Here is a 12,350-nt window from a genome sequence, read left to right on the forward strand (position 1 = left end):
AATCATGACCACAAGTGCCTCCAACTAGTTACAGTGCAAACAAGCAGAAGGATGAACAAATTAAAAGTTTAACTTGTCAAGGACCTCTTACTTTTAACAGCTTCAAAAACCTAACATGATTTCAAGCATCCAATAGTTTGCGCATGTCTCTTGTCTCATAAAATATTTTTATCCTTTAAGTGATAACAAGCACTGAAAAATTATATTGCACCACACTTAAAGAGCTGATGTATGAAAAAAGGTCACAAACTGCAATCATATATAAACTCATAACAACATCTTACTTAAAAGCATGACTGTGATATGACTGATCACTCCTTAAAATGTTTTTGAAAGACAATAAGAACATGATGTTGATGAAAGCATACATTCATATACATAGCAACACACAGTGACATGATTTAAACAGGTGTTTGCTTCTGCTCACCAGGGTACACAACTAATAACAAATGCAAAACTCCTATTTCTCTGTACACGCAAAGTTCTCAGTTTCAGTGCCTCAAATTAAGGTTAGATAACAAAAAACAACCCCCTCAAAAAAACCAAACCAAAACAAAACAAAAAAAACCACATTATTCAATTAACACATTGTAGTGAAGTGAATTAGAATCAAAACTTTTGAAACGACATGTAGTTTGAAAATTTATGGTTGACCTTCCTTTATTTATTAAGCACAGTGAGGCAGCATTTGTCAAAAGAACTTAATGGCCAAATAATCTGTCAAACTTTCGTCAAGAAAATGACATGAAATACTACAGAGAAAAACAGGTGATACAGCAACAAAGCAGTGGTATTATCACAATTTTCATTCAGTGTAGCATTTTTTGAAGGATATGTATGCTTCGTTTAAATCTGAAAGAAAATTGTGGAGTCTGAATGATATGCAGGCAACTCATTTATTTTTCACACATTTATATCCGATGAATTCTTCACAAAACCTTAAGATTTAAAAAGCAGACAATATCCTTCAAAAGTCATTTCACAAAGTCATATAACAATACCAAATAAGCTGAAATTTATTTTTTTTAATTTAAGCTAGAAAATCTTAAAAAGAAATAAATTGCAGAAGCATGGCTACCCATCCATTACTGAATCCAGTACAAACTGTCTGTGCTGTGTTTTAATTTCTCTGCTGGCACCTGCCCTGATTATTTCTCTGAACTGCTTTTCCCTTACGTCACAGCTAGACAACTCTGCATCTTGTCTGATGATCGTCTCCTTACTCTTCCTGTCACCAAAACAACGTGTGGCCACAGGATTTTTAGTTATTGTGCAGTGAAATAATGGAACTCTCTCCCTCTCCACATCTGCCACCTAACCACGATTGAATCCTTTAAACGTGCACTGAAAACGCACCTCTTCCGTAACACCCATTCCCACCATGCTAGTCCTTTTTCACACCCACCCTTCCCTGCTCGACTTCATCATGATACTTTCCATTTTTGTTCTTTGGTTCCTCTTTGCATTTTCCGTACTTGTTAAGTACGGTTGTTTATTCTTTCATAGTTTCTATATAATTCATTTGTTTTCCTGTCCCTCGTATGCTGTCCATGTCTCGTTTTTGTTCATTGGCGATGAGCATACTCCTTAGGAGTGTGAGTATGCACTTTACACATTTTGCATTTATTATTGTGTGTTTACACAAGTATACACACAGGAAACCCCTGTTCACTTGTACACTATGTAGACAAAGATTATGTGTGATGCAGAACATTTTCAAATAAATGAAAAAAACCCCACACTTTCCTTTCTCTGTGGTTTAAGGGAACTAATCCATCATGTGAAGAAGCTGATGAAGATGCAGTTTCACCAATCAGCAAATGGTGACATATAAAGACCACAATAACCTACAGCCAAGTGAAAAAAAGGAACTCTTTTTCCAAAGCACACTCTAATAATCACTTTGCTACATTTTTGTGCATCGTTCTATCCAGTCTGATAGATATTGCCATCAATATTTTTTCCATGCAACAAACAGCATTTCTTTCTTGTCAGTGTATTACTTCCTGACAAAGGGCTGTATAAAACTCTGCAGGGCTGAGGCTGCATCGGTACTTATTGACAATCTCTTGGATTTTCAGCTTGCGGCGGACATGAGGTGGTTGATACCTGGCACACACAAATGTTCAATGTTCATTGCCCATCAATTTGCATTTCTGTCAATTCCTTTATAATATATATGAAGCAAGACTGAAAAACAAGCCCCCTTCCTCCCAACAAGCTTCTTCTTTAAAACAAAGTATTAAGCTGCTCTTTAGTGAAAACCACAATAAAAATGTCAGTATTCTAAAAAAGCCCAGCTATGTGTCACATTCACAATTACTCACGCTTCACTTTCTAAGCGACGACGACGACATATGTTGATGGCTGTCTGCCGAACAAGAGTGCCCAGAGTGCGTCTGCTGACCACCATGCCATCCACAAGTGGAATAGCGACAGACATTCTGCACATGCATTTCACCAGGCTCAAATTATGGAATTTCACAGTATATAAACTTCTCCAAAAAAATATATTTACCTTGTAAAACAAAGGTACCTGACAACAGACTGCTACAAAGAAATTTGACAGATTTTGAACCAGAAAATGACAACAAATCATATATCAGGGTGGTCTCAGATGAATGATTCTATTATTCTGAACTCCTGCAGCCATACCAACCAAAAAGGCATCTCCACTCTGTTCAAATTAATCTTTTTTCTGTCTCATGATGCAAAGATAGGAGAAACTTTAAGTGATAAAAGCATTGTAAAATGTCTTTGAGTACAGATATTGTGCAACAGAATTTGAAGTTCAGTGAACAGACATTCTTACATGCAAACTAAAGAACAATCTCTTAAATAATGCAATAAAGTCATTACTTTGTCTGAGTTTTCTCGTATTCCTGAATATGAATACGGAAAAGACCATTCTGTAAGGAATGGATGAAGATGATGTAGACATCCTTTTCTGCCTGCTTTTGCATGGATGATGAGCTTGACATGACAGCAACATCCTGTCCTGTTGATGTCACACTCAACAGTTCTGCTAGTGGCGAGAGAAAACAATGTTCAAAGATTGTGTTGCCATTACAAGAAAAATAAACCTCATGTACTTATGTTATCAAATTTTTTAAAAATTATAAACATAAAAGGAAAAAACTATAAAGCATCCCTTTATTAAAGAGCCTAATGAATGGTAACACAGATCACTCTCAAAAGACTCCTTTTATATCACTTATTATAATGTCTCCAACACGAAACCACAAGGAGAAACAAGGATCTCAAATCATCGAAGATGATTTCCATCACCTATTCAAATGAGAGAAAAAAAAAAAAACTGCATGTAACATGGTACAAATTTTTAGGAGACATGGCTGGGCAAGAAAATCTGTTTTGTCATCCCAAATGGCCATGACTTTGTCAGCGCTGGTCTCCATTCCGCATTTGAACTGTCAGTCTGTTGGTAAGGTCTTGCAGTTCTCAATTAGTGAGTGCTATCAGGTCAATGTCATATGGTTGTAGGTTGCTATTCGACCTTCCACTGGTACCATTCTAGCTCATGGGTGAGTTGTTTCACTTTGCGAGATTGCTATATGTTTCACATATGAATTGATGTTTCATCTCTCAACTCTGGCCAAATATTAAATAAATGGTTGTATTTCAGGTGCTGAAATTTACAGAATATATTTATATTGTCTACACCTACTATATATTGTGGATTATCAGAAGAGTCATTTATGTGTTGTTAAATAGGCATGTCTGATAATTCTATCTCAAGTCAAATATCTCAAAAAGCATATGCACCTCTGAACTCTCAAAAAGTAATGAAAACAAGAATAATGTAAAGATATACTGGTTCAGTTGGAAGTGATGCCTTGGGCAAAGATCTCATGTTGTCTACTAAAAGACTGTCTGTGGATTGTTTCTATTTTTTTCCCTTACATCCTAATGCAGTCTCACCTGTGGGAAAGTGCTCAGTGTCCTGGAAACTTTCCAGCCACACAACCAGCACTTTGGTGTCAGGGCCCATCATGGCCGCTGGCTGACGGCCAAGTCGTCGAAACTGACTTGTGTTGCCCGCAGCAGTGCTGGTGTTGCCCGACTCGGGAGGCGAGCCAGGGCTCTCACCTTCAAGACGACGCAGTTTTTCTCCCTCAAGCGTCAGTGACTTGGGCTTCAGGAAGTTGGGGTCTCCAAGAGATAAGGGTGAAGAGTGTGGTGCAGAGGAAGACAGGCGAGGCGAGGCATTGGTGTGTGGAGAGTGTGATGCAAGTGGGCTGGCATTAGGGGAAGAGGTTGTCATTGCATTGCCTGCCCCTCCAACACCACTTACATGAGGACTGCTGTTGGCACTACTGCTCGTGTTGAGCATGGATAGTCCTGACTTGTCTGTGAACAAATTGTAGAGTGCACACAATGCAGAGTGAGAGTGATCATTAATATCTCATACAAAAACCTTCAAGATAAATTAAAAGAATAATAGGATAAAGTAAGCACTGTGCCTTTGAGAATAAATGCAACAAATAGATGAATGAATAAATATTAATCAAGAATGCCCACTTAAAACAAACACACACATACAAACAAGAAAAAGTCAGCATTCTCCTCAAGCCTTCACCTTCTAGCTGAAATTGTGAGCACTACTCACCAGATTCCAGGGTGCTGGATGACATTGTTCTCAGGCGAAATGTCTCAGGTGAAGGGACTACAAATGCGAGCTCAGATAAGACATCAGCCCAATACAGGACTTGCTGTCTTCCATCATAAAGACTACCCCCTGTTCCTACCAAATATTCTTCATCTGCACACAAGGAATAATTCATTTGTTCACGTGGAAGCAACAAAAAATAAGAAGTGATAACAAAGACTAAATACACCGTTCTTTCCTAAACCTCTTCTCATTTTTACTTCTCTTTTAACATACTGAAAATTTCTCCCACAGTAACATTCTGCGCCTCTCACTTACTACTTACTTCACAAGAAAATCTTACACAAAAAGTATCTACAGAGTATCATGTTTTCTTCTTGGATTTGTTGTGCTTGTAGTGCCTATTGTACCAAGCTGAACTTTATTCTGATGTCATCGGCATTGTGTTTGACAAGTTACCTGCCTGTGACTTTTCCTTTATTCCTTTGCTAATATCATCTCTCTTATTGCCATTAGTCCTCTCTGGCTAATGCCATCATTTTCTTTATTTCACAAGTTGTAACTGCTCAAACAAGGAATGAATGCGACTGTAACAGTATTGTACTTCAACCTTTTATTTGTAGATTGTAAATATGCTATGGGCAGGGTAATGACATGGCCACTTTGCATTAATGACCAAGTGATTATTTTGGAATCAGATATCAATTCCACAGTAGAAAACTAGAACAGCAGACACAGGGTTCCCAGGGATCAGGGATGGTGCCAAAAAAGGACCTTAAAAGGACCTTTCATGCATTCGTAAGGACCTAAGTGACAGTCATCAATCCTTAAGTTTTTCTCTTGTGTGGTCGGAAAGATGTATTATTTATGAATCTGTGGTCTTCTCTATGTTCTCAAATACATGTATTTCTAGTAATAAAAAATCAAAGAGTTAATTTTGATGCCTGTCTGCCATATTTAGATTAGATAACTTAAAAAGTCTCCTTAGCGCGCTGATAACGTACACCGTTAATGTTCAAAGTTTTCTAGAAATCTAAGTAATAATAATTGCAAAACCTGAAGGCCATTCTTTGGTGTAATACAAAAGTCAGTTCATGTCTCTCTCTCGCACACACACTCTAACGGGAAGAGAGAGAGAAATAGAGCTATGCACACCAGTACTAGAAGATCAAAGTTCAAGAAAGAGTAAGTTTCTAAAGACCTTTTGAAAAAAGAGTGTTTTTTGCGAATACGGAAGGGCAACTAGTGTTGTACAGATGTGTAGACCAAACATGCGGTGAAAAATCGTCGGTATTTTGTGCCAAAGTCGACTCCGGAAATAAATTTGTGGTAATATTTTATCGATAAAAGGACTTAAAAGGGTCACAGAGAAAATGTAAGGACCTGTGTGAGAATTTGAAAGGACCGCATGGCAAATAAAAGGACTTAAAAGGCCTTTCGGCGAAAATTCAATATAAAAGGACTTAAAAGGACCTTGCAAGGACCTGGGAACCCTGAGACATTAAAAAGGGTTGTCACTAGCCTTCACAGTCATCTGGTTCGATGATCTTCCAGCTGGTAGAGACATGACCTGTCCAACCTGCATGCTTGCGCACATCTACAGGCCAGCCTAAAGAGTGCAGGAACTCCAAAAACTGTGGTTGTACATTGTTGCAGGAAGTCTGGAATGTGCCAGCACCAGAGCACAAATACAACAGATGGTACCCCAGGTCATAAAAATGTATTGCTTACAGTACTCTGATTCTTTGTTAATAGTCAGGATCTTCAAACATATTAGTATTTACAAATCAGACTTTTTCTGCCTACCTTTTTTTAAGTCTTTAAGTTGACTATTCTTCTACGCATGAAGAGAATCAGATTTTGAAAGACTGGGGTTCTGAAGACTAGTAATAACCGAGCTCTGTGCTCTGAAATGTATGCACTAATTACTGCAGGCATATTCTTAACATCCCCAGACCTTCAACACAAATTAATTAAGAATTATTGTAGACAGATTTTTAAATGAAACCACATGTTCATATGCCTAGAGCTAAAAGAAAGAGAATAGAATGAGAAGTTAAGGTATTCCTGGAAGCAGTAAAGAAGGATGTGTCATACCACATTATTCAGGATTTCTTGTGCAGTTTTCTGGTTCTGCTTTACATAGAAGACATGGACTGTATCATTATCACGACTTGGGATGAAATCTAGCGACTCCAGGTCAGAAAATAAAGCAGTGTTGGATGAATCCAACATCACGAGAGCTGGAGGCACAGTATAGACACAGTTCGATGGCTCCTGCAAATATTATCATCTTCAATCAATGCCCCTAAGAGCCTAATGTTCTAATTGTTAAAAATCTGAACTAGTCTAAGAGATTTACTTAAAATCACAAGGGACAAGAAATGTGTTAAGCTTTTTATATGCCAAATGTGGCACAAAATGAAAACCAAAGGGACAAGAAATTGTCATGACCACCCAGACCATTTTTGAAATGAATAACTCCAACAGACATGGATTTTGCCAAGATGCTCTCGATCACCATATAAGTTCAGAGGAACAACTCACCTTGAGTGATTCGAGTGACAGAAAGCCATAGTGTGATAAGAAAAGCCGTGCTGTCTGGTACTCATTACAGATTCTGAAGGTGAAAAAAAGCCAATGTAATGCAGGAGATTTCTTTTTTTCTTACATGACAAGCTACTGCAAGTTCTAAGCAGTTATCTACTACTTTTTCCACATGATCTGAACACAGTCATTTACTGAAGTATTTTACAAATTTTGAAACTAAAATAATGTTCTGACAAACACTCAAATATATTTGCTTAATTTAGTACTACCTTTCGAAAAGTAAATACTTCTTTTCTTAGTTCAAAAGAAACTGACTTTGGGGGCTTGCATTCAGTCATGGGATCAGGGTATGATGTAGTCTCTCGAGCCTTGCGGGCTTTCTCGGCAATATTTTTTTCAAAGGCAGCTGAGGCGTCGATGAAGGATTTCATTTTTTCAAGATCTTCCCTTTCATGTTCATTAGAAAGAGACTCCAAGGAAGGTATACTCAAGTCACTGAAGCAAAAGACAAGGGCAGTTCCCAAATAAAATCTCAAGATGCCTTGTAATGCTGAATAACATACAATTTTTATCAATCAATTATACTCAATCATTTTCTTTTAATATTAAAGTATACCAGATCTGCTTCTCCTTCCATTCTCTTCACCTGCTCCCACTCAGTTTCATACACACATAGATATAAAAATGAACATGAACACAAGTATGACCTACATCTGCATGCAAACTATTAGGGAAAAAAATGCTCAAATTACTTTTCTTCCTGAATTCTAAAAAAAAAAAGTACCAGCTGGCCTATACCCCACACCATTCCCCAACTGATATACAAAAAATCCACACAATGATTATCATTAAAAACTCACGCTTTGGTCTTGGTAATTTTCTCCACACATTCTGGAAAGTATCTATGCTTTACATTGTGATGAACACCAACATCAGCAAAAGGCAACGGGCGACCTGGGTCTGCAAGGTGTGCCCGAGATGATATCTGGCAAAACAAGGCAGTTCATGGTGATCAAGTAGCTCTCTACTTTCAATATTAGTTAACCTAATTTTTCTCTCATTTCCCATCTTCTTGGCCGAAAGAACTAGCACACCTCTTGAAAAAACCCCAACCCATTCTACTTCTGTGCTACTCTCTCATTTCTAGCATGCTGTCCCTTGTTATGCAGCTAGCCCATTTTTATACACCCACATTTTTCCAAGGTATGATTTATTGTGCATGCTTTCTGTTACACTGCTGTCACATAAAATGTGTACAGTTCAGCAGTCAGCAATAGTCCTGCAGTCAGTGTACCTTGGATGCTCGTGGTGAATGTCGCAGCTGCATTGTCCAAGCATGGCGACCAAATGCACCGCGGATCAGTGCTGTAACCGTGGGGAGAGGATCTGGTGCATAAAGAGAATATAAAGAGTAAGACATCACCATCTCCATGACAGCAGGCTATCATCATCTGACTGTACCATGATGACAGGTTATCGTCATCTAATTGCACAATGACAGCAGGACATCACTATTTGACAGCAATAACAAGAGCAGTTTTTAAAAAATGCCAAAAACCTGATATGAAAAGTATGGAAAACATCCAGTCTACACCTGTAGTGGGAACAAAATCTACTAGTACTGCACTAAAGACAGAGATGAAAAATACAAATTTTAAATCCACAGAATTCTCTCCCAATTTTCCTTTTATATTTTTGCTGTTTTTATATGTTGTTACTTATAAAGAAACAGCAACAACTGGATACCTTCCACATTCCCCAAAGGCTGTTCCAGCAAGCCAACAATGATGGAGTTGTCGATGACAAAATAGCGGAATGGGGAGCCCTGCTCTGGTAATGCACTGCCTTTGGCATATTTCAGCAGGGATCGCTCATCAAGCAGGGAGAACAAGGACTCCGGACCACAAGGAGGGGGGAAAGCACCCTGCATCATTATTATTTTCATCACTATCATTTGTTATAAGCACATTTAATGTTTCATGCACCATTTTATCAAATGCTTGATAAGAGGGGAAAGCTACTTGCCACCGGAGACTGACAAGTCAATAACAGTCTTTATAAATAGCAAAGAAAGAAAAAATTATTATAACTGCCAGAAAAATTCTGTGCTTCATGAAGAAACAAAAAAAATGAGTAAGATGTGAAAGCAAGGGAGGCAACTTTTGTAAATCTCAGCCAGTCTACCTGCATACCAAAGGCAGCAGAACAAGACAAAGCATGCACACCAGCACACCAGCACACACATACCACTTGATCAATGATGCAGGTTAACACCGCCTCTGCTGCATCCTTCACTCTCATAGAAGCTGGCATCAGCTGCTTGGTTCCTTTGTAGCGTGGTGGGTCGCTAGCACGGTTCTACAACACGTTCAAGAAACGTATTCAGGACAAAAATGGTTACCTGACTATCAGTGATATTAAAGGTAGATATAATAAAAATTCCCTTCTAACCACTAAAAACATGATGAAATAAAATAAAAACAAAGTGGCAGAATAGTACAAGTTATTAGCAGTATTAATAATGTGCAATATTAATACTGTATTTAGATAATTAGTTCAACCAGCAATCTCCATGCATACACTGTCCAGTTACCAAGACTCTGACATGCAGTACATTTGTCCAAAACAAAAGATGCACATGACTTTTCTTTCACTCACTAAATAGTAATAATTCATGTCAAATAAAGTAACTATAATACCCAAGAACACTTTCCATTTTTAACAAATGCTATGTGCCATAAAAACATTAGAAGCCTCCTGGTTTTAACTGAATTTTGAAATTCATCACAAAATTTAAAAAACTTCTTTCAGAAGCACAGAATATCAAAAGTGACACTCCCTCCACATCATCACCACCTACACAAGAAACAATCCTTCCATAAAAATAAACGAAGCAAGAACCCTGTCACCCTAGCATGATGGGAGGGGATAGAGAAGCTAAAATAAAGCCTGCAAGGGGCAGGGGAGGTAAATGAGGAAGCTGTGATGTGAAATGTGGGTGCATCAGAACATGCAGATCATAAGAATGGATTGTTTTGCTCTGTTCAGCTTCACTTCCCTGAAAATTCTGAACAGTAGTTCTATAAGATTCTTCTGTAGGTGGTAGTGAATAACCTATAGCACTAGCTGGAACTAGTCATAAATTATTTTAAATTAAGCTACACCACTTGCAAAAAAAAAAATATATAAAAAAAAATAGGCAAGTACAATCTGCTCCAATGAAAATACTAGCCTCTCTCTTTTCTGTGGCGTCAGAAGAAGTTCTAGCATTGGCTTAAAAAAAAAAGTGACCTATTGTTGCAGGGTTCTTATCAACTATATTTTAGGAGTCTGGAATTACACAAGATATGGTACTGGTAAATAAATCTTTAAACAGATTATGGAACAACAACATGGAAGATTGTATGGGAAAATTAAAAAATTAAAATTATGTTTGACATACTTGGCTGCATCTTGTTATTGTTACTCATATGACCTGATGACTTGTAAATTAAAAACATGATTTTGTTAAAAACAAGCTTCAATTATTCCTTTTCCTCATGCTTGATTTCTCATTCCATCAAAATGTTTCTAAATAACAATGTAGAAGAAAGGCATTGCAGAAAGGTATAATGTGTAAGCTCAGAAAATTAGAAACAGCAAGTCTGCTCTTGCGTGTTTGCTTTCAGACAGCAGTCTGTGAACATGATATGCATATTAAGAAATGTGATGGGAGAGGTGAAGACAATGGGGACCAATGAACTCCTACAACCCAGTGTTGTACCAATGTTGAGTGCCTTGTCAAACCAAGAAATAGGGCAAATGGTTAGGAAGTAAGCCCACTTGACCTCCAAAACTTCATTAAGCAGCATTCGTTCTCAAGCCGGGTGCATAGCAACGAATACATGCAGACAAAGGGATACAATGCAGCTTTAGTTCAATTCTCACCTGTTGTAATTGAAAGCCCACAACATAAAACGATGTCTGATCAGGACAAAACAAAGAAGGAAACTAAATAACATGTAATCTGAACAATGATTTTTCAGTGAAAATTAACAACAATTATGCTCCTCAATAAACAGCACTTTGGGTACAATTAATACAGATTGTACCTTTGAGTAATGGAGCACCATGTTAATGTTTAAAGCCATCATTCAAGTAAAATATTGGGACATTAAAATATAACAGACATACCACTCCAGTAAGCTGAATGTAATGCTACATGTTAAAACCAGAGGTTAGAGAACTCTACCCATCTTTACTCTTGCCCCATGCAACCTGTTTCCCCTGACCCAGTGACTCCTAGCATTACAAGAAGGATCTTAAAACTCCAAAGGCACTTGAGAGTTCAACCAGTTCAATTTTTTCTAGCCCATGCAGTCAAATGTTATCAAAACTACAGTTCTACACAAAACAATGCTTGAATCAGTTCAGCAAATGTGTGTTATATTTTGTTGCAAGTTGTTTTCAATAAGCACCACAGAATGAAAGATAAAGAACCAGTTCTCAAAATCTTCTGTTAGTTTACAACTTAATTTGGTTCTTTAGTTATTTGATGTCAGAACAATTCACTTCAAAGCTGGTCTAAAGCCACCATAGCACAGCACAACACCACAGCATCACAAAAGATGAAAATGAACTGACACCAGCACAAGTAAACATATTAAAGATTCTACAGCCCACACAAATGCTTGCAGGCAAACAAACTGAAGATACCTTTGCAGCTACTGACTTTGCATCCTTTTCTACTTTTGCTTTAACACTTTGTGATTCTTGTGGCTTATCCTGAAAACAAAGCAAACTCAACCAACGAGATAGAAAGAAATCTAGGTAAACTTCCTTTCAGTCTTTTCTCGTTGGCTCTTACAGGTGAAATGGGGAAAAAGAACTATGAGAAATGGCCAAACTTACAAGTTGAAAATAGCTACCTTACTCTATGTAAGAAATACCATATAGATTATAGCTGCCCCAGACCAGATGCAGAAGAGTTACAATCAACCACTTCTGGAAATTCTTATATCAGACTTCTTAAACTCAACACCAATTGATCTCTCTTCCTACATTTTGCGAAGGCGTAAAGCAGTTCAATATAAACAGAACAATCCAGTTCTGAAATGAGCATCAGTGCAAAATTGGAAAATCCAAGTTTCATCACAAGGTCAATTAGGAAGGTTATAAAAGAGAGAAAATTACT

General features: G+C 37.7%; 1 protein-coding gene across 10 annotated transcripts in view; it reads right to left on the reverse strand.

The window, feature by feature from the left end:
• Positions 1-1,279: 1,279 nt before the first annotated feature.
• LOC112561363 (ral GTPase-activating protein subunit beta-like) overlaps positions 1,280-12,350 on the reverse strand; it is a 29,075-nt gene continuing 18,004 nt past the window's right edge. For 6 of the 10 annotated variants that reach the window (XM_025233807.1, XM_025233806.1, XM_025233811.1 and 3 more), the window contains 14 exons: positions 11,873-11,941; positions 9,425-9,535; positions 8,924-9,101; positions 8,472-8,563; positions 8,038-8,162; positions 7,493-7,672; positions 7,175-7,247; positions 6,725-6,904; positions 6,150-6,288; positions 4,628-4,780; positions 3,940-4,368; positions 2,860-3,025; positions 2,328-2,444; positions 1,280-2,109 (listed from right to left, as the gene is read on the reverse strand). In XM_025233807.1, coding sequence (XP_025089592.1) covers positions 1,992-2,109; positions 2,328-2,444; positions 2,860-3,025; positions 3,940-4,368; positions 4,628-4,780; positions 6,150-6,288; positions 6,725-6,904; positions 7,175-7,247; positions 7,493-7,672; positions 8,038-8,162; positions 8,472-8,563; positions 8,924-9,101; positions 9,425-9,535; positions 11,873-11,941 — 2,130 coding nt within the window. In that variant the 3' untranslated portion in view covers positions 1,280-1,991. Of the gene's footprint in view, positions 2,110-2,327; positions 2,445-2,859; positions 3,026-3,939; positions 4,369-4,627; positions 4,781-6,149; positions 6,289-6,724; positions 6,905-7,174; positions 7,248-7,492; positions 7,673-8,037; positions 8,163-8,471; positions 8,564-8,923; positions 9,102-9,424; positions 9,536-11,104; positions 11,141-11,872; positions 11,942-12,350 lie in introns of all 10 variants that reach the window. The other 4 variants (XM_025233808.1, XM_025233805.1, XM_025233810.1 and 1 more) reach the window with 4 other exon arrangements.

This window comes from Pomacea canaliculata, linkage group LG4, assembly GCF_003073045.1.
Source record: "Pomacea canaliculata isolate SZHN2017 linkage group LG4, ASM307304v1, whole genome shotgun sequence".
Lineage (NCBI taxonomy): Eukaryota > Metazoa > Mollusca > Gastropoda > Architaenioglossa > Ampullariidae > Pomacea > Pomacea canaliculata.